The sequence below is a fragment of the Ascaphus truei genome, chromosome 15 (assembly GCF_040206685.1).
Source record: "Ascaphus truei isolate aAscTru1 chromosome 15, aAscTru1.hap1, whole genome shotgun sequence".
NCBI lineage: Eukaryota > Metazoa > Chordata > Amphibia > Anura > Ascaphidae > Ascaphus > Ascaphus truei.
Genome location: NC_134497.1, coordinates 47,765,967 through 47,792,784, shown reverse-complemented (window position 1 = coordinate 47,792,784; position 26,818 = coordinate 47,765,967). Strand labels below are relative to the sequence as shown.

Below are 26,818 nucleotides of genomic sequence, written 5' to 3'. Positions count from 1 at the left end.
TGCCGAGTTTGATATTGAGTTGACGCAGAGGGGAACCTGGTTCAATTCCTGGTGTCGGCTCCTTGTGAGCTTCCATAAGTCACCTTGCGCCTTAGGCACCAAAATCATAGATTGTAAGCTCACCTGTGCAGGGACAGTCTGTAACAATCCTACGTGCTGCGTATTGTCCGCTATACTGGAATTGTGACGCATTTAGAGAAAGTGCTATATGAAATAAAGTTATTCCGTTTTATTGTGCTCCCAATTAGGCTTTGAAGTTGGATTTATAAAAGCCAACATTAACTTTTACATTGCACTAATGATCAACCAGGTGGCACGTGCTCATTCTCGTGGGGCTAAATCACTCCAAAACAGAAGCGAGCCCAATGAGAGCATTTCCGGCACCCTGGGCCTGGTGAGGCCATGCGCCTGAGCAATCACATGACCTGGGAGTACCCAGAGGGGCAGTGCTGCCGGACTTGGCACTAACACGTTTACAAAATGGTGGGGGGATTGCACAATGCGATTATTGGCACTGAGCAGCTTTGCAATTTGTTTGTCTGCAGCTAACCAACACTTAAATATAAATAAAACAAATAGTTTGGAAACAATTTAACAAATGTAGTTGGCTTCCTTAAAGTAATCTGACCGTGCTAAATGCAAATACTTGGCTTTACTTGTGCCTCTGAAAATTACAAACGTGCCTTTTAGGGGCCTCTCAATGGGAAAATGTTGGTCAATTTCTTCACCATTAAGGACCGGGTGGGTTGAGAACAGAAAGGTGAAGGGAGGGGGATAGGAGGATGTCTGCCAAAATCTCAAAACACTCTACTCAAAGTTTTTCGTGATCTTCTTGCTGCTTTTGACACTGTTGATCACCATTTAGGCCATATACCCAACCCCTCAAAAAATTTACTTCTGTGCTTGCTGCTATTGTATTCCGTAAGCCTCTCCTTCTCCTTATGGTACTCTCTGTAGGGCAGGAACCTTCTAACTCATTGTTTAACACTTATGTACCTCCTGCAAACGGTTCACACCATTAGTATCTATAACAAAGCCCTTATGCTCTTATTGTAACTGTTCCTTTAATGTCCTTATTGCTAGTTCTCTTATTCCATCTACCCGTCAATGTGCCAAAATGCTCTTTCCTGGGACCACTCCTCCCTGTGTGCGCACACAGCAAGTCAAATGACAGACTGACTTGGACAGGATGAATCCGTCACCTGACACTTACAATATCTAAACACAGAGCTCACCATAATGCCACCTATTCCAGGCCCAATTGCACCATGTCACATTTAAACGCTACCATTCACCAAGTCTCCCAAACACACTTCCGAGGTATATGTGACTCTTCTCCTTAGCTCACATTCATTCTGTTGCCAATTCTTGCTGATTTTAACTCCATTAATCGTCAAAAGCTGCCCCATCCTCTTGCTACACAACTAAAACCTAGTCCTGATCTTATGTCCGACTATTCCAAGCTTTTAACCTCCCAACTCTGCATGCTACAATTTATCCAAAGTGCTGCAAGAGTTATCTTCAGTCTGTCCCTTTCCTCCTGAAATCCCTTCAATGACTCCATCTTCTCATTAACTAGAACGTTCTACTATTCCCCTTCACGGCATGATCTTCTATCTTCCCATCATACATCTCGACTCTAATCTCCTGCCTATACCACTTCTAGTTCTTGCGCTCTGCTGAAGGCCGTCTCTTGCTAGTCAACTTTTAGTTACAGATCTGTTGAACTCCCTTTCAATCTTCAAGTGATGCCTAAATCTCACTTTTTCAGCAAAGAATGCGATTACATTTAGGCCAGATGCCCAACCCCTCAAAATGTTTACTACTGTGCTTGCTCCTATTGTATTCTAAAAATCTCCCCTTATTCCAGGGGTGGGCAAACTTTGTGCGCTGCGCCCTCCTCCCACTTGCCAGCCCCTGTGCTCGCGCCCCCTCCCTTACCTAAAATTCAGCATCAAATGACATGTGGGGTCGGGAGTGTCAGTGCCATATGACCCAGTGTCCTTTGACGCGCATTGCCATGGCGACGCATCACGTCAACCCTGCAGTGTTTTGACGCCGCGTTGCCAAAGACAAGGTAGGACACTGCAGAGGCTTCACGCGATCCCCTGGCACTTCATTTAAATGTCGCAGCGAAGCGTGGGGCCTCTGCAGCCACCGCGTCGTCCCCCCCAGAAAAATCTGGTGCGCCCCTGCCTTATTGCATAAAGATTGTAATCCTTATATGGGGACAAACTCCCCAACTCCTTGTTTAACACACTTGTGTAACTTTGTAATACAGACAGTACATGGGAGATAATTTGCAATGTATTTGCCTGTGCAAACTCTTGAACAGTGACAGAAGAAAAATGTTAATAAAATGGAGCCGCCAGAGCAAATCCAACTTCTCCCAAATCTCAGCACCCCGTGTTTGTAAAAACTTACTTTCAAATAGGATTTAAAATGTCTGTGTGTCCGATTTGGGTAAAAAGGCAACAATCCAACAGCTGTGACCCTTTAAACAGGTCCCTACTAATAGTTGTGACATCACACAAGGGATTAGCCAGAGGAAATCAAACCTCTCCCAAGTGTAAGTATTTTAAAAACTAATTAAAAACGTACATGTCCGTTGTTGGGTATAAAAAACATTTTTTAAAAGGGGGGAGTTTAATTAACCAGGTGAGACCCCTTAAACAGGTCACTGGATTTAGGTCACTTTGATCATAGGAGGGATTGCCCCATTAAACTTGATAACTTATTTTCCATCGTGCTCAGTGTCAGCAAGGATCAAGGACACACTGAAGCATTAGAAATGTGCATTTAGCACACCTACGCCATTAGATTGCTTATGCGAATATCAAAGCTTAGCAGCTCAACAACGTGTTTTACAGCTCCTGCCCATACAAGCCTTACAAAGTTCCCTGTGTTTACTTCGCTTTTCCTGCATGTTGCACCAGTGAAAATCTCAGCCAAAAATCGTGTGACCAAGAATGAAATGTCATCTGGAAAATGTAAACAAAAGCCCCATTTACCATGCAATGCCAAGCTACAAGGCACCTTATGGCTCATTGAATTAAACAGACTGCAAGGTGCCCTGGGCTTTAGTAAATATGAGTAGTGAGGAACACTGGCAGACAGTAATTGTATCATTAGGAAGTCCTATTTCAGTGTTTGTGATCATGGTAAAGTTAGGAAGGCAACTGGACCCCATGCTAGCATAGCAGGTTAACACCCTGGACTGCCCCACAACAAAGCTACATCATGCGTCCTGGCACTCCAGACAAACAAGCAATGACAACAGCGGTGTCAGGGACTTTAGGGTTGTGGGGAGGAATTGCCACGTTTTGCATTCCTGTGGAGCACCGAGCGCAATCTGACCAGACAAGGAACGGATGACCAGACTGCAATAATGTGAATGCGATGGCACTGAATGGAAGAGCAACGTGCAGAAAACAGAATGAACCCTTCTGCATGCTCCAGGGGGTCTGGGCATCAAACTGCACTGCCAAGGTATTTATTTCATTTTTAAACATCTGTAGCCTTCGTTCTACTGCAAAACTAAAACCATTTAACATGGGCAGAAATCAACGTATTGCCGATTTCATTAGCAAATAAATATTTGAAGTATAGGAGCATCTTATGTGGATTATATTTCATGGGGTAAAAATAGCATCCTGAAAGTAATGTGCAGAGTCCATGTGCCTCCCCTCCTGGATGGCAGACCTCTCCTTAGCCCCTATCTTTAATGTGCAGTCCAGCATAGGACCTAATAAAATTAATGGCAGGTCTGTTTTTAATCGGCGAGTTATTTTTATACGTTTGTTGAACTCCTTGAAATGTTGTTAAACACCAACGTTAGTTTTATTACTTTTATATATTACTTCTTTCCTTACCCTATGCCTTCACCCTAAACTACCACTGACACATTGATCTTTAATATCACAATGCATTTTTCAATATGATCATAATTTTTTTTCTTACTTTCACAATATTACTATTATATGTATATTGTCCAACTAGTGTTAATTGCAGTTTCCCCCCTTGCCCATTTTTTTCATTTGGGTGGGGGGGGGGGGGGGGAGTTCTGCTGCAGGGCCACCATTTTCTTACCACAGAGATACCCGAGCTCCAACATACTGTACCATAATGCAGGGGTGCGGACACGGCAGTCTGTGCCCCCAGCTTGCTCTCCACCTCCCTCCTTACCGTGGCTCCAGCATCAAATGACACCACGGGGTAATGTGACGTCACACTGCCATGGGGATGCGTCGCCCGAAGCCAAGGTAAGGGAATTTACAGAGGCCTTGCACGGTCCCCCGGCATTTCATTTAAATAACTTGGGGGAAGAGCGCGGCGCCTCTAACCGCCGCATACCCCTCCTCCCCCCCGGAAAATTTCACGCCCTCAAGTTTGCACACCCCTGCCATAATATTCAGGAACCTACAACATCCACTGACGGGAAGCAGAACGTACGCCAAAATCGGTAAGAGACTTCGGAGATAACCGTAACAGATCAAAAAGGCAGGAAGCTGCCCAGTGTAACAAGAGCACCTGGTCCAAGCTGCCTGCTGGACAGCTTCCTGCCTTTTAGCTGCCTCTCCCAAAGCCAAACCCATCCAAAATGCTGCAGCTAGACTTCTCTACCTCACTCACCTCTCCACTACGCATATCCCTACACTGGCTTCCCATAGCCTCTATAAATATAAAACCCTAGTAATGACTTACAAAAAAAGGTATCAATGCTGCCCCCTCACATCTCAACCCCAAATACATACCTTAACTCCCCCTATGCTCTGCCCACGACATCTGCCTTTCCTCCCACCTTATTACCTCCTCTCAACCCCACCTACAAGACTTCTCCCATGCTATCCCCTCTGGAATTCCCTACCACACACCAGACGCTCACCAGCTTTCAGATGTTTAAAAACTCCCTGAAAACTCACCCTTTCAAGGAAGCCCACCTCGCCTAATGTCCATCTGCCCTCCAACCCCATTGGGATCAGCTGTGTGTCAGGATCAATTCATCCCCCCCACCCCCCCCAAAAAAAACCTTAATGGCTTCAGCTGTCAGGCTAGGTCATATTCTAACCTGAGTCACACCTAATCCTACAATAACCAGCCACCATACCTGCTTGTTTCAACATTGTCCCTCCTTCCACCTAAATTGTAACCTCTCACCAACAGGACCTTCATTACCCGTTTGTCCTCATTTGTATGTAACCGTTACGTTTTTGTAACATACATAACGCTGTACCCCATTGCGGAATATGTTGCCGCTTCCCAAATTAATGATATGTAAAGGTAACCTTCGGTCGGAAAGACTACTCCCAATGTAGGACCCCATTCAAAAGTAACAAAAAATAAATAAAAATACGGGAGCAGCAATTGATAGTCTTTTCTTCTATAAAATCAGTGTTCATTTTGGGCCAGGTGGCTTTTGCATGCAAGATACTATGGTCCATATTCCTCAAGTTGGCTTATGGAGTAGTGCACCCCAAATCTGGCGGTAATTCCCATTCCTGTCAATGGCAGTTAGTGCTGGATCAGGGCGAGTGGCGGCTCTGAATTATTAGCCTATGTTGTCTGACATGGGAGTGCATAGTACAACCAATCGCAAAAATACAGCCCATCACTGGTTTGATAAAGCAATTAATTACCATTAGCCGCCTCCTACCTTCAAACATTTGCCTCTCCCATCACTATCACTAATGCAGTTCTCCACTGGGTGCCAAAGTGTTTCCTCCTTTGGTGCTTTGCGATTTAGTCCTTTTTGATGCTCATTTCCAAGCTTGTGTGGCAATGATCTTTCACAAGGATATACCTTCGTCTTCATTGCTCATCCATCTATAACATTGGTGGGCACCAGGCGGCTAAGAAAGCCACATCTGGCCCTCGTAGACTTCACCTACGGCTCCCAACCCCTGGCCACCCCATTCCAGCAGGAAGAAAGATGTTGCTGGTGTGGTTTACCTTCTCCACACTCCCTCAGCCACTTGTGTAAAAAGAGCAGGCCAGTATTTACCAGTAGGACCATTATACAGCCAATGGGAAAACTCCTAACCATGGCTACGAGGTCCCTTCTGCCTGTGTTTTAATATATAATTTGAGGCCCCTTTGAGGGTTAAACAGCAGTTTCAAGTATATTTAGTTGCCTACCTCTGATTTATAACAGACTTTGTTCTTCACTTCAAAGTCTATACGCCATAGCACACTTCTACATTCTCCCCACACACAAAAAAAAAGTCTCATCTATAGAGATCCAGACGCACAAAATAAATGTATGGAAATGTGTTTTTTTTTGTTTTTTTACAAAAGCAGTCAGATATCTTATACGACCAAAATAATGGCAAACAATTAATGCACGCTTTCCCATCATACTAGAGGTTCTTTGGAGTATATGGTTGGTGTCAATTTTCCCGTTGAACTTCTGCAACTTAAGTGAAACAAAACAATTGTACATCATTGACCTTGTGTAGTATAGAACAGTCTCTCCACACCTTTCATCTCCCCAATCACACTGTGCAAATGTGTTGTAGCCATGCCAACATGATAAAAACCAAGGAGCATTGCCAGAGATGTCTGCCAGGCAGTCTCAACTGCCAGCTTTCTTGGGATTTAGTCTTCTATTGTGGAACCAACTCCTTGTGAAATCCAGATTCACAGCCCCATTCATTGCAGGGCTTCACACAAGACAGTTGTAGAAAAACACTTTGGGAATGGCTGGGGTTTATGGACGTGTTTGTAATTCAAAATGTATATTCCCTGTGGTGTATAATCTATATAGATCTAGATTTTATTATTCCATTGCACACCAAGCAAATTATAAAAGGCAAGGCTCTGTATGCATTATAAAAAAAGGTTTTTGAAGTACAGTGTTAACTACCGATATTGCAGTAACAAACTTTCTAAACATGCCAATGAATTCAGTAACTATTGCAAAAAAATAAAAATAATATATTTTTTAAGGTGTGGTCACAGGCTTCCAGTTACTTGTGAAATTAAAATCAGAACAATCCAACATAGTCAGAGAAATAAATATGATCTGGTTCAATGCCGTGTCTTGCTTATTTGGCTTGCTGACTGGAGAGCAGCTTAGAGGAAACGCCATCAACTCAAACAAAAATGTCCACATTTCCAGCGTAGTAATTTATTGACAGTCATGTTTAAACCAAATCAGACGCAACTCCATTGTCCATGTTTGCCAGTTTGTGCACAAAATCATGTTTAAACCCAAATAAAGGAGACGAAATGCACAGGATATTAATGTGACTTTTCTGACCAAACCAACTCTTGCCCACTCATCTGCTTAATTACTCCAGGGGGCCTCAATTTCAGTCCTCAAACACTCCCAACAGGTCTGGTTTTCAGGTTGGCCCATTCACTCCCTGCTTCAGCACAGGCAGCTCAGATGCAGTCTTTGACTAAGCCACCTGTGCTGCAGCTGCGATATCCAGAAACTCTGACCTGTTGGGGGGCCTCAGGACAGGCGTTGAGCACCACCGCTGCATTACTCCAACCCGTCCATGTTCAACAACTAACAGCAAAAGTAATAGCCCTTTGATTTTAAACAATAAAATCTTAGAGTTGATCTTCCCTGGCACATAAGACCAGTCCCAAAATCTTTCAAAAACATTCTGCGTGACCTGTTTTAAGCGAATACTAAAATAGTCAAAAGATAAGACGTGTTCCAATAAAAAAAAAAAATGTAACGTTAAATGTTTACACTTGCTTAAAAAACAGTCAAGCTTGCAACCTGATAAAAGCAAAAATAAGTAGAAGCACGAGACGAAACCCCTGTTATTGAAGAAACAGCGAGGAGAATGAACAGGCATGTAAGAAGACGCGGACCATGTATGCTAAAACACAAAAATATGAAAAAAGCAGGTTATTGATAACAGCAGGATTTCATAATCACCAAACAGATGTATATATAATAAGAGCACAGTTCATAAACCAGTTTTTTTTCTCTTTAAACGGTTCTCCAATGCATCAGTGCAAACAGCATTGCTTATTCCAATACATACAGCACATTCTGCAATAAGGAAAAACACAAGCAGGTAATGGCTGTATATCCATAGTGATTTCTACACAGCAAATTCCACATAAATGATGTTCTTTCCACAGGACAATAAATGCATTCACTTCTCAAAATGTTAACCAAGACAATTTGTCATCCAGCATCCAAATTTCCCAATTAAAAGATCACAAAAACACAGTCTGAAGGTCTGCGTGCACGGATTTAGACGAGAGTTCAGTTTATTAACAGAAAGCGTCATTTTAACAGTATTCACAATCAGCACATCATGTTTCAAAGCTTGAGAAACACCGCCTCGTGATCGGTTGAAAACAATCTTATGCTCATGAGTTACAAAAACAGATCTGCAATGCAACAACCTCTTTATTTTTTTTCATACACCTTTGTACAATCTTTCCAAAAGACAAACAAAATATATATATATAAAAAAAATTATAATAAAGATTCCGCCTGTACTGTGACATCCCCAAGGATAAAAAAAAAAAAAAAATTGTACAGAGAAATAAATTTTCAAACCAGCTGAATAAAAGTTTTGCCACTTACATGTTTCAGTGTAAATTATACAGCTTAGTGTTCAAATAACGTTATGCTAAAAGGCACTACTTATTTGCGTTCAAACGGTAACTGAAGGAGGATGATTAATCTGTTCTCCAAGGCAAACAAGCACGTGAAAAAACCAAGAGCTACAATTGACTTGAAAGGACTATATGTGCATCTTAAAATTGGGCACCTTCGCAAGGGTCACGGTTCAATTGATGCCTTAATATCTTGAAAGAACATTCATTAAACTTCAAATCATAAGAAATTATTCTGAAATAGGCCTCACAGGAATATCGTAACAAAAATCACCCATAAATTGCTACTGATGAAAATGGGTGCTATTGTATTACAAAGTCAATAGGGCAGGGGAATGGGAGACTAGTTTGTCAATACTTAAACAAAACATTTATATTTATTCAATACATTTGCGTCTATACAAGTTTCAATGCAAAAAACACTGATGCAAATCTCAGTATGTCCCCTAACCTACAATTTTCTAGTTCTGAACCCAAGTGCCTTTAACGTTACATACATAGTGATAGGTGTCAAGAACGCAATACATGCAGATTGCACAAAATCTGCACTTGCGGCAAAAATCTTATTCAGCATACAGATATGACATTATAAATTACTTTAAAAAGTGAGATCCCAAACATTAGTTTTCATCTTACAAAACAGGCCTGCTTGTGCCCGCTTGTGATTTAGAGATTTGGTGCACATATCAGTTATTACCAGCTGTATTGCATGAACGTTGGAAAATAATAAAATAAAAAATACATGTTCAGAAGAAATTCGCATACACTAAAGCATTCTGATGTAAAATAAAAAGGACTTCAAACAAAGCTTTGACATTTAAACCAAATTTACCAGCTTTTATCCCAAAAATCGTACAGCAAACATACAATGGATTGATTCTGCATCCTTTTAAGAGTTGCAATGTTATTAAAGTTATCACTGTCAAAAGCTGCATTCAAAAAAAAAATAAAACTAACACTTGATCAGCTTTAGACAGATTTTAACTTAACCGAAGCAAACCTGAACAATTAGTTTATACTAATAAACCAACTGCACTGATTTATTGCAGTGATTTGTTCTGTAAACAGTCAACCAATGCTCTCACGTTTCTTCCTGTAACAAATCTATTTACAATTTTAAACAGCCTACAGATCTAATCCTGTAAAAGCCATGAGAACATTTATCTTGATGTCAAAAATCACAGTACTAAGCTTGCCTATTCTACATACATAGAATGTGAAGAGCTATCCTAAAATTAGTTTAACTTTCCTTGAACCAATGGGTCTGTCATTTAGGTCAACTACAGCTGCCAAAGCCTCATCTCGGGACTCAAACGCAACCATGGCTTCTCCTGTTGGCATACCCTTTTCACTGTACTTTAAGCACACGGAGCCAGGGATTAATTGATAGCCATAAAAGAAATCCAGTATTTCATCTACTGAAACTGTAAACGGCATATTTTGAACCCTAATTACAGTTGGTCCTGGTTTTCCAGAACCAGCACCAAAGCCTGGAGGTCCACTAACTTGCAGATTGCCTGGACCAAACCCTGGTGGTGCACTTAAAATCCCAGGCCCACTTCCTAGACTTGGAGGGGCACTGTTAAAGTTAGGGGGTCCACTTGAATTAGAAGGTCCATTTCCAAAAGGTGGTGGACCATTTCCAAATGCACAGGGCGGCCCACTGAAATTATTGGGGCCACTGGCAAAACCTTGGGAATCCATTCCAGAACTGGTTACACTTGTTGTCACAGGTGGTGTTTGTCTGGCATCAATAAAGCCACTTCCCAGGCCTGGCGGTGGGACAGGAGGACCAAAAGCATTAGTCGGTCCACTAAAGTTACTGGGGAAGTTAAAGTTTGCACCGTTGTTGGTTTCCTTTAAACTGCTACTCAGAAAGGAAAACTCATCCCCACCAGAAGGGATCCCTGCGGATGATGGAGGGTTAACATGAATTGGCATTTTAAACCCTTTCCTACCTCGTACAAGAGGATTTTTCTCAAATTCCTTCCTCTCTTCTGCACTAAGTAAATGTAGGAAAGCATCTCTCCCGTTGATCTTTTTGCGGTGTAAGCGCTCCGAATTACGAGCATCGTCCTCACTCCTAAACTGAACAAGTGCCTGTCCTAAACCATGCCCGTTGCTGTCTGTTAGGATATGTACACTGCTTTCGTCAATCATAATATCTTCCAAAATAAAAAACTGTACGATGTCATGTCTCATGACGTTGTATGGCAAGTTTGAAATGTGTACAGAACTGGGTAAATTTCTCTCTACCTCCATATCAATGTAGTTGCAACTCTGTAACTTTTTACGGTTCGTTTCTACCTTTTCTATCATTGCCTTTTTAGTTATCGGGTGAACTTGAATAAAACGATTTCCCATATACTGCCTGTGGCGACACAAAGCAGTCTTATGGTCCCCCTCATTTCTGAACTCAAGAAAACCTTCACCTGTAGCTCTACCATTGAGTCCATATGATATGTAGATGCTTTCTTCAATGATGTCTAACTTTTTAAAGAAATCTGTGATATGTTTGTTATCTGCTTCATAGGGCAGGCCCTTCAGAAACACACAGAAACCATGCTGCTCGTGTGGTGATCGAGATCTTGACCTCTGCTGCCCACTAGGTGACTTGGATCTTTGTAGTGTTTGCTGCTGTTGCTGCTGTTGCTGCAGCAGCAAATGAGAAGGTCCAGGATGCCCCATGTTTTGTTTTAAAATGTGGCCACCAGAAACTACCCACTGCCTTTCAGTTGCGGGGCTGACTTCGATAAAACGATGACCCATTAGAATTCTATTCCGTTTCAGAGCTTCAAAGGTGTCGTGAGGGCTAAAGAGCTTCACTAGTGCATTACCACTAGGGCGGCCCATGTGATCCTTTATAATGTTCACATCATCCACCCGCAGACCGTGGAAACACTCCTTTATGTCAGCTTCTGAAACATGAAAGGGCAGGCCATGGAGACACACATATGGGTCATCGTGGTTGATGTGAAGGGATTTCATTACTGGAGGATTTAGCTGCATTGCATTCATTGGACCCAGAAACATTGGGTTCATGTTGTTCATAGATGATCCTGAACCATTCATTCCTGCAGGCAATTGTGCTACAGGTGGTGGGTTCATGGGGGGCATCCCTGTTAATGGTGGAATTGGAGTCATAAGTGGCACTGGAGGGACAGGAGGTATTGGAGGAACAGGAGGGGCTGGGGGTAATGTAGGTACTGGAGGTGGGCCAGGCATGGGGGGAATTGAAGGCATGGGTGGCAAGGTTGGCATCGTTGGCATTGGAGGAATTGGTGGTGGTGGTAGTACTGTGGCCAAAGGGGTGGCTGCACTAGGCATTGTTGAACTAAATGTCGGATTACAAAAGGCTGCACCTAGGTTTGGCGGTGCACTTCCAATACTGGCCGTTGAGAAAGTAGTAATGTTTTTACTGCTCTCGTGTGTAGAGGTTACTGCAGTAACTGTACTAGGAGGGTTGCTAAAATTAGGTACAGTTGTTGGCAAATTTACCCTGCTCATCACAGAACTGCTGCTCATCACAGAACTGCTGCTCATCACAGAACTGCTGCTCATTCCAGCGTTAGGACCAGAGCGGCTAGAATTTGCAGGTGGCATGTCTACGTTTGCAGTTTCAAAACGCCTACGACTAAGTTCAATCATGTTTTGCATTTCGGTTTTACTGCTGAGTGATAATGACACTTTTGACCCTTTGATTGTACCACCCGTGCGCATCATACCAAGCCGAGCATCTTCATCAGTGGCAAAAACGATGAAGGCCTCACCCAGTTCACCCCCTACAATATGCACGCCCCCATCAGGAATGGTCAATCCAGAGAAGAAGTGGCGAATGTCCATGGTCCCCGCCACAATTGGCAGACCTTGCAAGCGGATGACCACAGCCATGCTGCGCTGAAACAACACACACCTGCAGATGAAAAAAGGCAACGACCATATCAGACTAAAAGGATTATATAAACACCAGTGTGAAATTAAATATTGTTATTTTTAGGTTTAAAGTGTTATCCCAGCAAGATATTTGTCAGTTGTATATCATTAAATAAAGGTATGACATGGGTACATCTTAATTAAAAAGTGCAAATTGTCATTTTAACAAAAATCAGCAGATATTCTGTTTCAAGCAAAACAGTTGGAGAAAAAAAAGTAAAGTTTAAAATAAAAATACAATAAAGTGAAAATGAGTGAATTGTACATTGTAGGAAGCATAAGCAACTTGTATAATGGAGATATCAACTATCCTGCAGTTACTGTGTACACATACCAGTCTCTAAACTAGCACAAACAGGCTTTAAAAGCAATTTTTGTTTTCCCAGACATCAGCTTTCATACATACACAATTAGCAAAAACAAGAAATGAATGCTTAAGTTCTCTAAATCCATCAATAAAGAATTCCAAGCCAAGACCAAGCCTATTAAACGGTGCAGTCTCTGGAAGCCAGACATTTTATAAAGAATTTAGTAGCACAATTGGATACCTCAAGGAAACATTTAAAGCAAAGATTAGGCTTTTCCTTGGGGCAACTGAATTGGGGATTGTTTGTCAATCAAGTGTTTCACCTAGCCATATCCCACACTGTCCTGATGCTAGAGCCAATAAAGATAACACGTGAGGGGTGGTATTTTGCCTGTGCAAACTCCTGTTGTACACTTTAAAGGGAGCAGGTAGAGGAAAACCAAACCCTGCCCAAGTCTCTGATAAAAATGTTTAAAAAAAACAGTTTATTTTATTTGTGTACAAACAAACAAGGTCAGCAGCTTAGCCTAATTCACTGATATATGTTAATAGGATGTTGAAAAATTTGTATGATTTTTGTGCAGTTTCCTACTAGCTAAGCTAGTTCTCCTGTATATTTGATAGAGTTAAACACTGGGTTTATTATACCCAAATATATATTCTACTACCTACTGTATGAGTGAAATTTAAGAGGGAATTCTTTTGTGACCCTCTGTGGGGTTTCACATTGTATTGTATATTATATATTATATTATATATATTATTACTTCATGTGTCAGATTTTGCCATTAAAAAAATAAATAAATAAAAAATAGAGAAAGAGCCAGTCCCCCAGATTTAACCAGGTCACTACAATTAGCACAGTTTCGAACCCTTTAACCGCCAGTCTGGGGCAAAGTAGAGCCAACCATCTTCCGGATCTCACCCGTTTGATGGCTTGGTATAGCAGCGCATGGTTGGAGGCAGACAAGGAGAGGGTTGCTCCACTGTTTGCATCTCCCCTGGACAACTAACATGATATGTTTTTGTACGTCAGAGGTTCTCAACTACAATCCTCAAGACCCAACAGGTCATGTTCAGGATATCCCTGCTTCAGCACAGGTGGCTCAGTCTTTGACAGACAGCTATGCTGAAGCAGGGATATCCAGGTGGTGGGATTCTAACATTTTAATAAACGGTTCTTACCTTCACTTGAGCGGGCGGCATCTACCAGCACGCTCCCCTGCAAATCTTCTCAAAATGGCTGTGCGGCGTCACATGGTGCAGTGTTGCCATAATAACGCAATGCCGCGTCTCTGCCATAGCAACAGATGTCACGTGATGCGGTTAAGTCACGTGGCGTCCCTGTTGGCATGGCAACACAACATTGACAAGATATGCAGGGAAGAGATGCTGCTAGACACCGCCCGACAGGCAAGAGAATTAAGCACCAGCTCGCGAACTTGTGAAATTTAGTAACAGGTTCACAGGGACCTGTCCGAACTGGCAGAATCCCACTACATGGGATATCCTTAACCTGATCGGTTGGGAGGGGGGGGGGGGGGGGGGGGTCTGTACATCATAACAGTTCTAGTGTGAAAGCCCTTGACACTTTGGGTACCTCTTGGGGCAATCAAATTAAGCAACCTTAAAAACTGAAATCTGACAAATGTAAGGATTAATAATGTCACGGATCAGAATTACTACAAGTTATAGTTATGAAATGTATGTTGGAATACAAATAAAAACTAACAATTTTGACCCTGGGCTGCAAGACAAACACAGCCTTTTCAATTGGCAAAACCGAAAAAAGGACAATACAACTTTGCTGGTTAACAAATGTTACATTCACAAGTACACGTAAAAACACCAACCAAAATACTCACTGGCAATATAAAACACAACTGAACTACGCAAGCATGTGTACTATATGTTGCGTCGGGCCTCTGTTTTTGTATGCAAGTATGTGTCTTCCACCAACACCGACTTGCTAATAAATTAAAACGTGCCAGGCACAAATAGCTGCACCGATTTCACAGCCCGGAGGGTAAAGTGATCCCATGTAAGCACATGCCAACAAGGAGCGCCACCAAAAAAACAAACACTCATGGTACCAATGTTATTTATAGCTTAAGAAAAACATTTTGTAACAGGGCTATTTAATATTATGATTTGACACGTTATTACATCGGTTGGTGTAATAATTAGAATACGCCTTATAGCTGCAGTTCAAGCTAGCGTTTATTAAAAAAATCCCCATTCCATATGTGCATCAATTCAATCTGCACACTGACAAGTGATTAGCTAAACTGCAGATCGATCTGTTCTCCTGTAATCTATCGCTTGCTCTGAGTTATTTAATTCAGTTCTTGCACAGCATTGTGGGCAATGTAGTCCTGGAATATCATTGACTGGGCAGTTACTAGATACAATTGGTGCACTGCTAGAGAGAGGGCTGGGCTTAAGAGCAACAGCCTCAGAAGGGGGTGTGACCTTAAAAATGCTTCCTACATTAGAAACATTAAAAATGGTCGTTAAAACTTTTTTTTCTTCATTTAAATGCTACAAGTCTTCTCATAGTACAGAACTGATTTTTTTTTATTTTATAAAACACGTAGGAGGATATTGCTTGAACTGCTGCTTTAACGTCACAACGCTGTATAAAGTTTCCACATTTAAAGTAGGTGCAGATATGCAGGAACTTTAGGGGGAATATTGTAGCCCCACTGGTTTTCCTGCTTCGTGTATAACATTTGCAAAGACTTACAGGGGAACAAAGGTCATTGTATTCATGTCACAATTTCAGCTTTATAGTCTGCCTTCGTACAAACTAAGACACAAGAGGTTCCTAGTTGATCCAGCTGGATACAGGGAAGCAGAAGAGCACAGCAGCAAAAATAGGGACCAAACGATTAAGTGCCGTTAAAACAAGGTAATTTTAATCCATGAGGGAAATACACAGGAACATCCAGGTGGGCCAAGTATTCCTCTACAGCGAAACGCGTTGGACGATTACTTGGCCCACCTGGATGTTCCTGTGTATTTCCCTCGTGGATGAAAATTACCTTGTTTTAACGGCACTTAATCGTTTGGTCCCCATTTTTGCTGCTGTGCTCTTCTGGTTCCCTGTATCCAGCTGGATCAACTAGGAACCTTTAGTGTCTTACACGGCTGCAGGAGATGCACGCGACCTGGAGCCTATACTGATGATCATATTCAGTGAGTATCTTTCTACCACTATTATTGTCTTATCAATTGCTCTCTTGGACTGTATTATTGGGCTAATATTGCCAACAGGACTGAGAACTGATTATCAATGTGTGCTGTGTATACCTACAGATTCTTTATTGGATTGATATCATCATCAAGATTTGCACTACCACCTATGTACTCACATGCAATTTATGACCACCTTGCTCTGGTTTAAACAGCATTTAATACTACATGAATGCCTGTGCTGTTAATGGTTTTTCGAGCACTAGTGGGGACTTTGTGGTCTCTTGTTTATAATTATTCGTACAAACTAATCTTACTGATGAATGGCAAGTTTACACTATAATAATAATAGTAATATATTATTGTATAGCGCTACTAATTTTACGTAGCGCTTTACAGAGACATTTTGCAGGCACATGTCCCTGTCCCGCAGAGCTTACAATCTATGTTGTTGGTGCCTGAGGCACAGTGAGATAAAGTGACTTGCCCAAGGTCACAAGGAGCCAGGTTCCCCTGTTTCAAAACTCGGAGTCAGTGTCTTTACTCACTGAGCCGCTCCTCCCATTTTAGTACACTTTGCATTTGTTTTGTTACGGCTTCAGGGTTACACGGTCACTAGATAGTCCTGACAGAAAATCAAGAGCAGAAGGGAATCATCCTCTTGTTCTGATCATGGAGGGACGTTGTAAGATCCCAGCTGGAAAAGGAAATCTGAGAAACTATAGGAGGATTTAACAATGAATAGGACAGTGTTTTTCAACCGGTGTTCATAGGAGCCCTTGGGTTCCCTGGACATCCCTGCAAATTTCTGGTCATTTGAAAATTGAACCAAATACTGAAGAATTGACATAGCATCTTATCTCAGACACTATTAGCGAGGGTTGGTGATTCCTTAAAATGCATCTGATCAAATAGTTGCTATTTGAGATGGTTGGGGTTCCTCAGAATTACACTTGGGGTTCCTTAACTTTAAAAAAAAATTAAAAAAAATATCTGGAAACCACTAGAATAGGGTATGGATTAGAAAATACTAATTTTATTTTAAATGCAATGTGTGTTTTATGGATCAGGCAAGTTTAAGTATATATTTTTTTACTGAACTAAAACAGATAATGGGTATAAGCTGCATTAAACACATTTGAAGCAAAGTAGATGCCAACACTTTAAAAAAGTATGCCTAGAACATAACAATAACTTAAACTAACAATCCCGGCAAGATAGGACATAGTTCGGTCTACATTGCTTCTTTATTACAATTTGCCTTATGCAGGGACTGAAATCTCTGCATGAATTGCAACCTAGCCATTTCCTGCAATATTCTAAACATTGCTACTTTTGATCAACTTCCTTTTTAAGGCAGCACAAAAAAAGTTAAAATTACCAGTTTCCAAGTCCTCCCCCAGAGGCACGATGCTCAAACACACACTGGCATGCAGCCACAAAACAGTATCCAGCTGATGACAAAAAGAATTGCACAATCAGGAGGTTGGGATCCATATTGAGAAATGCCACACAACATATTAAAAGCGGTAAAACTTTAGCAACTTATATTAGGATTACAAATATAAAAAGGCACTCTGGCATATCCCACCTACCAACACAGCAATTTCATAGATGCACCACATTTGCAAGTTTAGACTCAAAATCAGAACTAACAAATTCACAGGCCAATGCATACAGGTCTCATAAGGTGTTCGTTAATAGTCCAAACCAAAATAAGTGATTCGAGAGCTTCTAAAATGTAGACACTGTTAGAAAGCATGCATTACAAAGCATCAAAATTGGACAATTGCAGCTGTATTAAAAAATATGCAAAGCTTTTTTGAAACCGCTTTTAAAAATCAACTAATTGTAGGTGGGACTTTAATCATAACATTAATAGGAGTGTTACTAGGTTGAGTACACAAACAGCAACGCCATAACACTGCATCTTGTTCCCCAATGCAAACCTCAAAATTCATAACCACAACCCCTTTTGAAATAAGTAGCCATATTGGCTGCCCTGGGAAGCAGGATCCTCATTGATCGATGGGCAGCTTAGATAATGGCATTGCCGTAAAAAGAAATGCTGCATTTTATTTTTTTAACAGGGCAAGAGGCCATACACCTTTAAGCATCTGGGTCTTAGGAGGGACTGCACCTTTAAATCTAAAGGACATATTAACATGGTCTAGAACAAAAACTAAAAATCCCGCTTTCTACAAGATCAATGTAGTCATCAGTATAAGCAAGACAGAGTTTAGTGTTCAAATAGGGATCAAACCGGGAGCTTAAGAAACAACTTATGAAGATGGCCATGGAGAAATCCAAAAATCATTAAGGAGTAAAGTTGCACTTAAAAATTGCAGATCCACTTTCGGATCAATTGGACCAACAGTGATATGATTACTAGATTAAAAACTAGGTGACGAATGCCTTTTATATGAAAACCATATAGGTTTGTTTTAAATAATTTGTTAAAGTTAATAGTCTTGTTCGTAATCTTTAAGATAAAGTTTACTGTGGTTTGTACTTTTCTCACTTCCTTTCATAGTTGGACTTACCACTTGTGTAAAATAAAGACGCCATTAAAAAGAGCAGTCCCCGCGCTGCCTTTTGTTTTTGTTCTAAAAATGGTGTTAATTTCAGCTCCAGAGACCCCTGCTTCCCGAGATACTTACCTCCTCTGTAGGGAGTGCCAGTTTCCTGGGGCTGTTTAAAGCTACTTGTCACACAGGCCAATAGGTGGCGCACCAGATAACATTGCGGCTTTTTATTGGCTCGCAGCGTGAGCTTTGAAGCCGTTTTTATGAGAACCCCAGCCAGAGCGGCTACCAGCACATCAAGAAGCAGGGGGCCCCCGGGAGCTGAAATTAATGGGGTTCAGATGCAGAGACCCGCTTCAAACACATTAAAATTTAAAAAAAATTGCTTCTAATATTTTACCAGACTATAAAAACGAAGGCTTTGATGCATTGTTTTCATTATATCACTGCCATTAGCCAAACTGTGCAGCATATCTAACACTAATCTGTAAAATGTTGGAGGGATACTGGGTAAAAGCAATCACTTAGAGCAATCTTGACACTTGCTAATTTTCCACCCGTGCCCATAGAATTTTAATGCATCATGCACTGCCCGCTTAAAATGTGAAGAGTAAATAGAAGATGTACTAAAAATTTCTGAAAAAGCAGAATTAAAAATAATTTTAAAAAAATAAACAAATTGCCGTGTAAACAAATAAACTGATCAAAATCACTTTCAAACGCTGTTACTGAACGTTATAACTATGTCATTTACACGGGGATGTAGGAGGTACACGGAGTTGTTAACCTGATGTTCTGAAGGAAAGAGTGCCTGTATAGTGTGATGTTGTGCGAGATAAATAAATAAGGTAACCCATATTTTCAGTTTGATTTCTTACCTGCAAAAAACTGATGTTTGTCCTTAACAAGTAGGAGAGGACACTCAAGTGAATCCTGTAGGCAACCAATTAAAAAAAAAATCTTTAATACTGCAAGAAAAAATGAATTAAGGCATAAATCAATTCAAGCTGCACGAGAAAACATTTGAAAGTAAATGAAAGTTTCTTAGCAAAATCATGTTAGACTAAATAGCTAGTTTCCACAACACTGCAGAGATTGTGTTTTCCGAATGTAAACACATTAAACTTTGACAACACTACAATGTTAAAGGCTGAACCAGATACTCCATTATTAGAAGTTTTTTTTTTTTTTCACACACAAAACAGGAAACTTGTACAAGGTAATTTTTGTGCTTCTTTGGTTTTTCCAAGGAGAGCATGATAATCAGACATTCAGGTCAAACAAAGTATAATATACAAAGTGTACGATCCATGTCTAGAATCGCACCAAAATGTGTTGCATTTAAATTTTCTAAACTATTGTTTCCATGTAATCCAAAACACATCTGATGCATAGATATTTAAGTACCCAATATGGTAAACAAAAAAATAAAAATATATACAGAGATTTGCATCTACCAAAGCCACATCCTCAACCTTATTTTACATATGTGTCCCCTGTGACGACAGACAACCTTGCTAATCTATTTTCCAAGTAGTAGTCCACATAATCTTGAGGGAGAAATGTTTGCATGTCTGGAGCTTTCCACTTCCCCAAAAGTGGGATCATTTACCATTTGAAATAAAGCTTCCATTTAAAAAGAATAGGAACCCAGTCAGTATTCAGAAAATAAATGAACAGTTTGTAGCCAATTTCAAATCTAATATATACAAATGTCAAGTTCCTAATTCAGCCACTCAGACGGTAACTGTACTTTTTTCCTTAACACTAAAGCTTAACATGCAGGAGAATTGTATTGCATCACAACCTCGGCTAGTGAAGAGAATACCCAGTGTACCTTCCAGTGACTTATCAATTATTCCAAAAAGCATCAAGTGATCTTTAGCAGAAAACCACATTTTAGTCAATCAGAAACTATGAATGCAAAGAATGCCTAACATGTTATTTCAATTCTAAAACGGTCATTTGTTTATATGTCTCATTTTTACAATTTTTATTAAGAAAAAAAAAAGTGAGAAGTATTTTCTTTCATCACCTGCAAAGCAAATTAGTAGTTAAGAGTTCTGGCATTGAATTAAATCAGTTACATTTTTAGCAAAGTATCACAACAGAAAGTACAGTATTTAACGTTTAGTACAAATACGACAACCAATGCTAAAAGACGACCTCTAAAAACCATGCCCATTTCCCCAATATAAAAAGGAAAGTAAACTTTCCATGTAAACTTTGCTTAAACTCAGGGGTTCCCTTTCCTGTCCTCGGGACACCACAGCCGTACGAGACCTAAATAAATGAAGTACTATGAACGCGTTTGAACATGTCACAAGGCTAGGGGTGAGAAACACGGGCTTATGTAATGTGATGGGTACGATTCCCAAACCGTTACATTTTCTAATGTTGTGAAAAAGTAGATCCCCTTGAATTGCCATACAAGTCACCAACAAATAAGATGTGTCCGTAATATCTTGTAACCAATGCAATGCAAACCAGTGATTTTTCAAAGACATTTATAGCGATGGTTCTTGTGAGGACTGCCATCAGGCACAAAATGCCTCAGCCGATAGTGTAAATGCATGTAGGAAGCACAACTTGCACTAAATTCACAATCACTATAATACAAATATATACAATATGCCACTGATACCGTTAGGCTGTCAAAGTAAAACTAAAAAGCATATATTATACCACAATTTTTAGCGAGTTGGTACATGGAACCAAATCATTTCCAACAGGTGTACGATACACAAACCAGCTGCTTAAAAAAAAAAAAATTGTTTTACATCCTAATGAACACTGAAATAGCCCAATGTGTTCAAACGCAGAATTATAGCAACTGGGGCACCCAGTTATGATTAAAAGGATTATTTAAATTACTCATTACTACTGAGAAATCTGCACACACTTTATAGCGTATACAAAATCTAAAACATTCGGAATAGACTTGTCTGCAATAAAGATCAATACAGCAGCAATGCAAAAGATTTGCGTTTGAAGTGTACTGTTAAACATCTAATAAGATAGGATCTGTTTTATTCACCACTCCAGATTCAACAAAACAATGAAGATTGCAAGACGACAAAATAAAGCAAACCAAAGGGGCAACAGTTTACAAAGAACACAATTTACATGAATGAAATAAAATCGGCATAACAAAACCAATACAATCCGACATTGTTTCTAGTGTCAAAAGAAACTGTGTTCTTTCAGCCTCATTTTACATATAAAATCACATTGAATCAGTAAAAACAATCACATTTGAATAATAAAAACAACCGTACCAGACAGGCAAGTGTTTTTTTTCTCCGCAGAATAATATCAACAGCAGCACACACCAAACAAAACAAATGAAAGCACAAGTGTTTGAAGCAAAAATTCAACAATCATTCTATGCACAAATCCATATTTTAGATAAGTATGAAACACAAAAGCAACTCCATTAGATAGACAAACTTGGAAGAAAATCAATTTTCCTTCAATGTACAAGATACCCCCAAACCCAGACAATACACCCAAACAACAACTTATCAGAAGGGTTGCACTGAGAACTTGTAGGTACATGTTACAGAATCTCACACCGTACCCTTTACTGGGAGCACTGGGGGGTTTATTGTTAATCTGATGAGCAGGCCCAGATACGCACATTTTCAAAGACGCAACCAAGTTCTTTCAAAACTAAAGCTGTCTCACATTTTAACCTGGTCTGTAACCGTCACATACGCCCTTAATATATATTATCTCTAACTGTGCATGCAATGTCTTGTATATAATGTATAACCCTGTCCACTTATGTATCCATGTATCTGTCATCATAACTCTGTGCCCAGGACATACTTGAAAACGAGCGGTAACTCAATGTTATTTCTTCCCGGTAAAACATTTTATAAATAATTTTTTTTTAAAAATGTAAGAAAAAAATATTGAATACCAAAGCAGAGGCCAGACCCGGTAAAGTGATGCACTTAAATTAGTTACAGGTTCAGCTCACCCCCTCTGCACATTTCTAATGCCGCGCGGGTTCAATATAAAGCATGGGATCTGTTCCTACATCGCCATATGCTTGGGAATATCAAGTTTATTTTGTGTATCTCACGCATTAAAACGGATGCATTTTTGAAATTTATAGTTGGTAAAATTGTCTGTGGACATGTCAGCCTCAGTGTCTGTAGAATGACAGTCCATAAAGTGTCATGTTATGAGTCGCAATCATCTTCAGCGAGTTTGTTTGCGAGTCATTAAAAGTTAAAGCCACAATCCGGACTTTTAATTGAATTTGTAAAAAGGTTTGGGGGTTTTTTTTAGCTCCAGGGACCCATCCGGTTCCAGAGATACTTACGGTCTTTTTCTGCTGTTCCTTCCAGGACATTTAAGGATGGCCTCCACAGTCATCCTATAGGAAGCTGCAATGTCATCCACACAATGACGTTGCGACTTACTATTAGCCGGCTAGATTGAGACCATTTCGAATTCTCTAAAGGGAGAGTAAAAATCAGGCAATGAAACCAGTAAGTATTTCTGAAACCGGGCGTTCCCTGGAGATAGTGTGGCTCAGCTCAGGAGGACGCCACAGTACCAATTCCAGGGGGGAAGGAGTGGGTGGGTTTTACTGCCCATGTAACAATCTATTCAAAGATCGCTGCTCCTCAGGACTGCAGATCCATCTGCAGCAATCAGTATATATTAAAAAAACAGATAATGATCTTGTGTCACAGTACAAAACCCTCATGACAACTCTGTCATAGGGAGGTGATTCAATGTCTTCAGGAATATATCCCTGTGGCAACTGCAGCACTCAGACCTTCAACGAAGGGGGGGGGGGGGGGGAGCAGGAAAATGAATTCATCGGGTTGTACAGGAGATACACAAAAAGATATATAAAGCCAAAAGGAGCCCATGCTGACAAATCGCAACCTTATGTAGTGATGACCAAATTATTATGTGCTTGTCTCTGCAGTGGGACGAACCTCCTCACATATAAACCAATAACACATTGCAGGCCACAGCTGCAGCACGAGCCAGAGCGTATCCCCACATGTCAGCATTTTCAGCAGCGGACTGAACACAATAACAGTGCAAAATAACTTCAATTCCTTTCACCGGCTAAGGAAATTGCAAGAGAAGAGGAGAACGTTTTTGGCAAATTGAATAAATATAAATATAGCGTAATGAGCAATACATTTGTTCTGGGGGGAAAACAACTTGGATTCTGATGTGGAGAGGACAAGCGTTTCCTACCACGAGTGCACAAAAGTCCAGCTCAGATCTTGTCCTACAAAATATATATATTTATATACATACTTAACCAACATGACACAGACAACTTGTTCATCAGTGCGCTCCTCTATACAAAGAAAATAAATAGTTATCCCACAGCTGAACAGTTACAAAGCAATGTGGCAATTCACAACAGCTACTCCTAAGGGGAAGAAATAAATAATAAAAATATATTCTTTTCAGTGGTAGCTGTTGTGAATTGTCAGTCCTTTAGCATTTTATAAACCACCGTCTACAATCTAAATAAACAATTTACATGGGAACATAGTGGGCAAACTTGACCCTCATTCCCCTGCTGAATATTTCACAGTAATCTTTATGAAATGACAGAATAAATGCCACTAAAATGTTATATTTGAGCATTGCACCTTTAAACCATCAGAACCACAAATTAACCAAATAGATGACTAACGAGTTTGCCCTGAACATCTGACCCTCCGTATCAACAAGGAAAAAAAGGCATCATTAATGAATATAAACTACAAGCCAACAGACCCTGCACACAGCCGCTGCGCACTAAATAATGAGCCTGAACTCGCACTCACTAGGTGCCGGCGGCCACAAAGGGCACCACATACATCCAAACGTGTCATGTATATATACAGCCCAAAATCACACCATAACAAATCACTGGGACACACCGAGCCAGGGCCGTCTTCACCACGCATTGCATTATCATTTCTATATAAAACATGTGCAAATTCACCATGTATTCTAAAATATAATTATACGTGTCTCCGTGTATTCTACCCTATATATAAATATATGTCCGTCTCTTCACCATGTATTATGAAATATAATTATACGTGTCTCCGTGTCTCCTACACTATATATAAATATATGTCCGTCTCTTCACCATGTATTATGAAATATAATTATACGTGTCTCCTACACTATATATAAATATATGTCCGTCTCTTCACCATGTATTATGAAATTAAAGTGTGTGTCTTGAAATTCAAGCACACAAAAATGTGCATTATCAATGTGTCAGTAACACCGACGTGGTGTCTTCCTACTTTTAATTCATTATAGAAACGTGGGATGTCAGTACATGCTAATACCCAATCCTGGGAAATGAGTCTGGGTGTAACCAGCCTCCCTGTGCTGCTGCATCACACTCAGTCCCTTGGATAAGCCAGAGTGTAACCAGCCTCCCTGTGCTGCTCCTAACCAGCCCCCCTGCTGCATCACACCCAGTCCCTGGGATAAGCCTCAGTGTAACCAGCACCCCTGCTGCCTCACACCCAGTCCCTGGGATAAGCCTCAGTGTAACCAGCACCCCTGCTGCCTCACACCCAGTCCCTGGGATAAGCCTCAGTGTAACCAGCACCCCTGCTGCCTCACACCCAGTCCCTGGGATAAGCCTCAGTGTAACCAGCACCCCTGCTGCCTCACACCCAGTCCCTGGGATAAGCCTCAGTGTAACCAGCCTCCCTGTGCTGCATCACACCAAATCCCTGGGATAATGAGCCTGCGTGTAACCGGCCTCCCTGTGCTGCATCACATCACACCCTCTACAATTCAATTTGTCGTTTTGTTCTCCAATGCAACTACAACACACATCACTGCGAAATGCTCAAAGAACTAGATTGGTCAACACTAGAGTCTAGGCGCAAAGTTCACCTTTCCTGTCTCACCCTCAAATACTTTCTGGGCAAGCTACCCAGCTACCTGAACAAGCTCCTCACCCCTACCACATGCAGCACTTATCACCTGAGATCAGACTCCAAAAGACTGTTATTTGTCCCAAGGCTCAACAAAGTATCCGGACGTTCCTCCTCCTTCCGTGCACCCCAAAACTGGAACAACCTACCAGAGACTCTCATATCCACCACCAGCTTAAGTTCTTTCAAATCTAAGGCTGTCTCACATTTTCACCTGGTCTGTAACTGTTTCATACGCCCATAATATATATTATCTTTAACTGTGCATGCAATGTCTTGTATATAATGTATACCCTGCTCATTATGTAACTGTATTTGTAACCATGTATTATTTGTCTTAACTCTGTACCCAGGACATACTAGAAAACGAGAGGTAACTCTCAATGTATTACTTCCTGGTAAAATATTTTATAAATAAATAAAATAAATCCCTGGGATAATGAGCCTGCGTGTAACCGGCCTCCCTGTGCTGCATCACACCAAATCCCTGGGATAATGAGCCTGCGTGTAACCGGCCTCCCTGTGCTGCATCACACCAAATCCCTGGGATAATGAGCCTGCGTGTAACCGGCCTCCCTGTGCTGCATCACACCAAATCCCTGGGATAATGAGCCTGCGTGTAACCGGCCTCCCTGTGCTGCCGCCTCACACCAAATCCCTGGGATAATGAGCCTGCGTGTAACCGGCCTCCCTGTGCTGCCGCCTCACACCAAATCCCTGGGATAATGAGCCTGCGTGTAACCGGCCTCCCTGTGCTGCATCACACCAAATCCCTGGGATAATGAGCCTGCGTGTAACCGGCCTCCCTGTGCTGCCGCCTCACACCTATACCCTGCTACTACTAAACCAAGAGCTGAGGCCTCCAAACCATGAGGTGTAAAGGATAAGGCCGGGGGAAGAGAGGCCTACAACCCACCACAGCGGAGCCTCGGGTAACTCACACCCCCTCCCTCACAATAACGCTGCCCCCTCCCTCACAATAACGCTGCCCCCTCCCTCACAATAACGCTGCCCCCTCCCTCACAATAACGCTGCCCCCTCCCTCACAATAACGCTGCCCCCTCCCTCACAATAACGCTGCCCCCTCCCGGATTCTTACCGATAGTCTCTCTTTATACAGAAAAAAAGAAAAGAAAAACACAAGACAAAGCAATTACACCCCCGTCTCTGCTTCGCCTCCTCAGTCTCTCTTTCGCCTCCCGAAGCTGCGTGTGTTTTATTCCCCTCACTCCGCCCCCACCTCTCTGCTCCAACAGCGCCACAAAATGGCGGCGCCTCCGACGCGCGGGAAAAGGTGGGAGGAGGCAGCGCGCGCGTGTGGGGAGGGACGT

The 26,818-nt window shown here is 41.3% G+C and overlaps 2 protein-coding genes across 8 annotated transcripts in view; both read right to left on the bottom strand.

Moving 5' to 3' along the window:
- CPNE1 (copine 1) overlaps positions 1 to 26,727 on the bottom strand; it is a 153,796-nt gene extending 127,069 nt beyond the window's left edge. For 2 of the 5 annotated variants that reach the window (XM_075572567.1, XM_075572561.1), the window contains exon 1: positions 26,587 to 26,727. The gene's annotated coding sequence lies outside the window, so the exon portion shown is untranslated. Of the gene's footprint in view, positions 1 to 12,359; positions 12,497 to 17,405; positions 17,479 to 19,427; positions 19,483 to 26,586 lie in introns of those variants that run through there. The other 3 variants (XM_075572563.1, XM_075572562.1, XM_075572566.1) reach the window with 3 other exon arrangements.
- On the bottom strand, positions 8,212 to 26,706 carry RBM12 (RNA binding motif protein 12). 3 transcript variants are annotated; one of them, XM_075572558.1, is made up of 3 exons: positions 26,587 to 26,670; positions 19,428 to 19,482; positions 8,212 to 12,502 (listed from the first exon to the last, which is right to left on the bottom strand). In XM_075572558.1, exon 3 carries the CDS (start codon positions 12,478 to 12,480, stop codon positions 9,814 to 9,816), a length of 2,667 nt encoding a protein of 888 aa, XP_075428673.1. In that variant the 5' UTR covers positions 12,481 to 12,502; positions 19,428 to 19,482; positions 26,587 to 26,670; the 3' UTR covers positions 8,212 to 9,813. The 3 variants fall into 3 exon arrangements, with proteins under 3 accessions (XP_075428673.1, XP_075428674.1, XP_075428675.1); XM_075572559.1 differs by lacking the exon at positions 26,587 to 26,670 and adding an exon at positions 17,406 to 17,478 and having other exon boundaries at positions 19,428 to 19,475; XM_075572560.1 differs by lacking the exon at positions 19,428 to 19,482 and having other exon boundaries at positions 26,587 to 26,706.
- Positions 26,728 to 26,818: the final 91 nt, after the last annotated feature.

Bases quoted from the DNA above. Each gene is read 5' to 3' on its own strand.
- RBM12 (XM_075572560.1), bottom strand. From the start codon at position 12,480: ATGGCTGTGGTCATCCGCTTGCAAGGTCTGCCAATTGTGGCGGGGACC.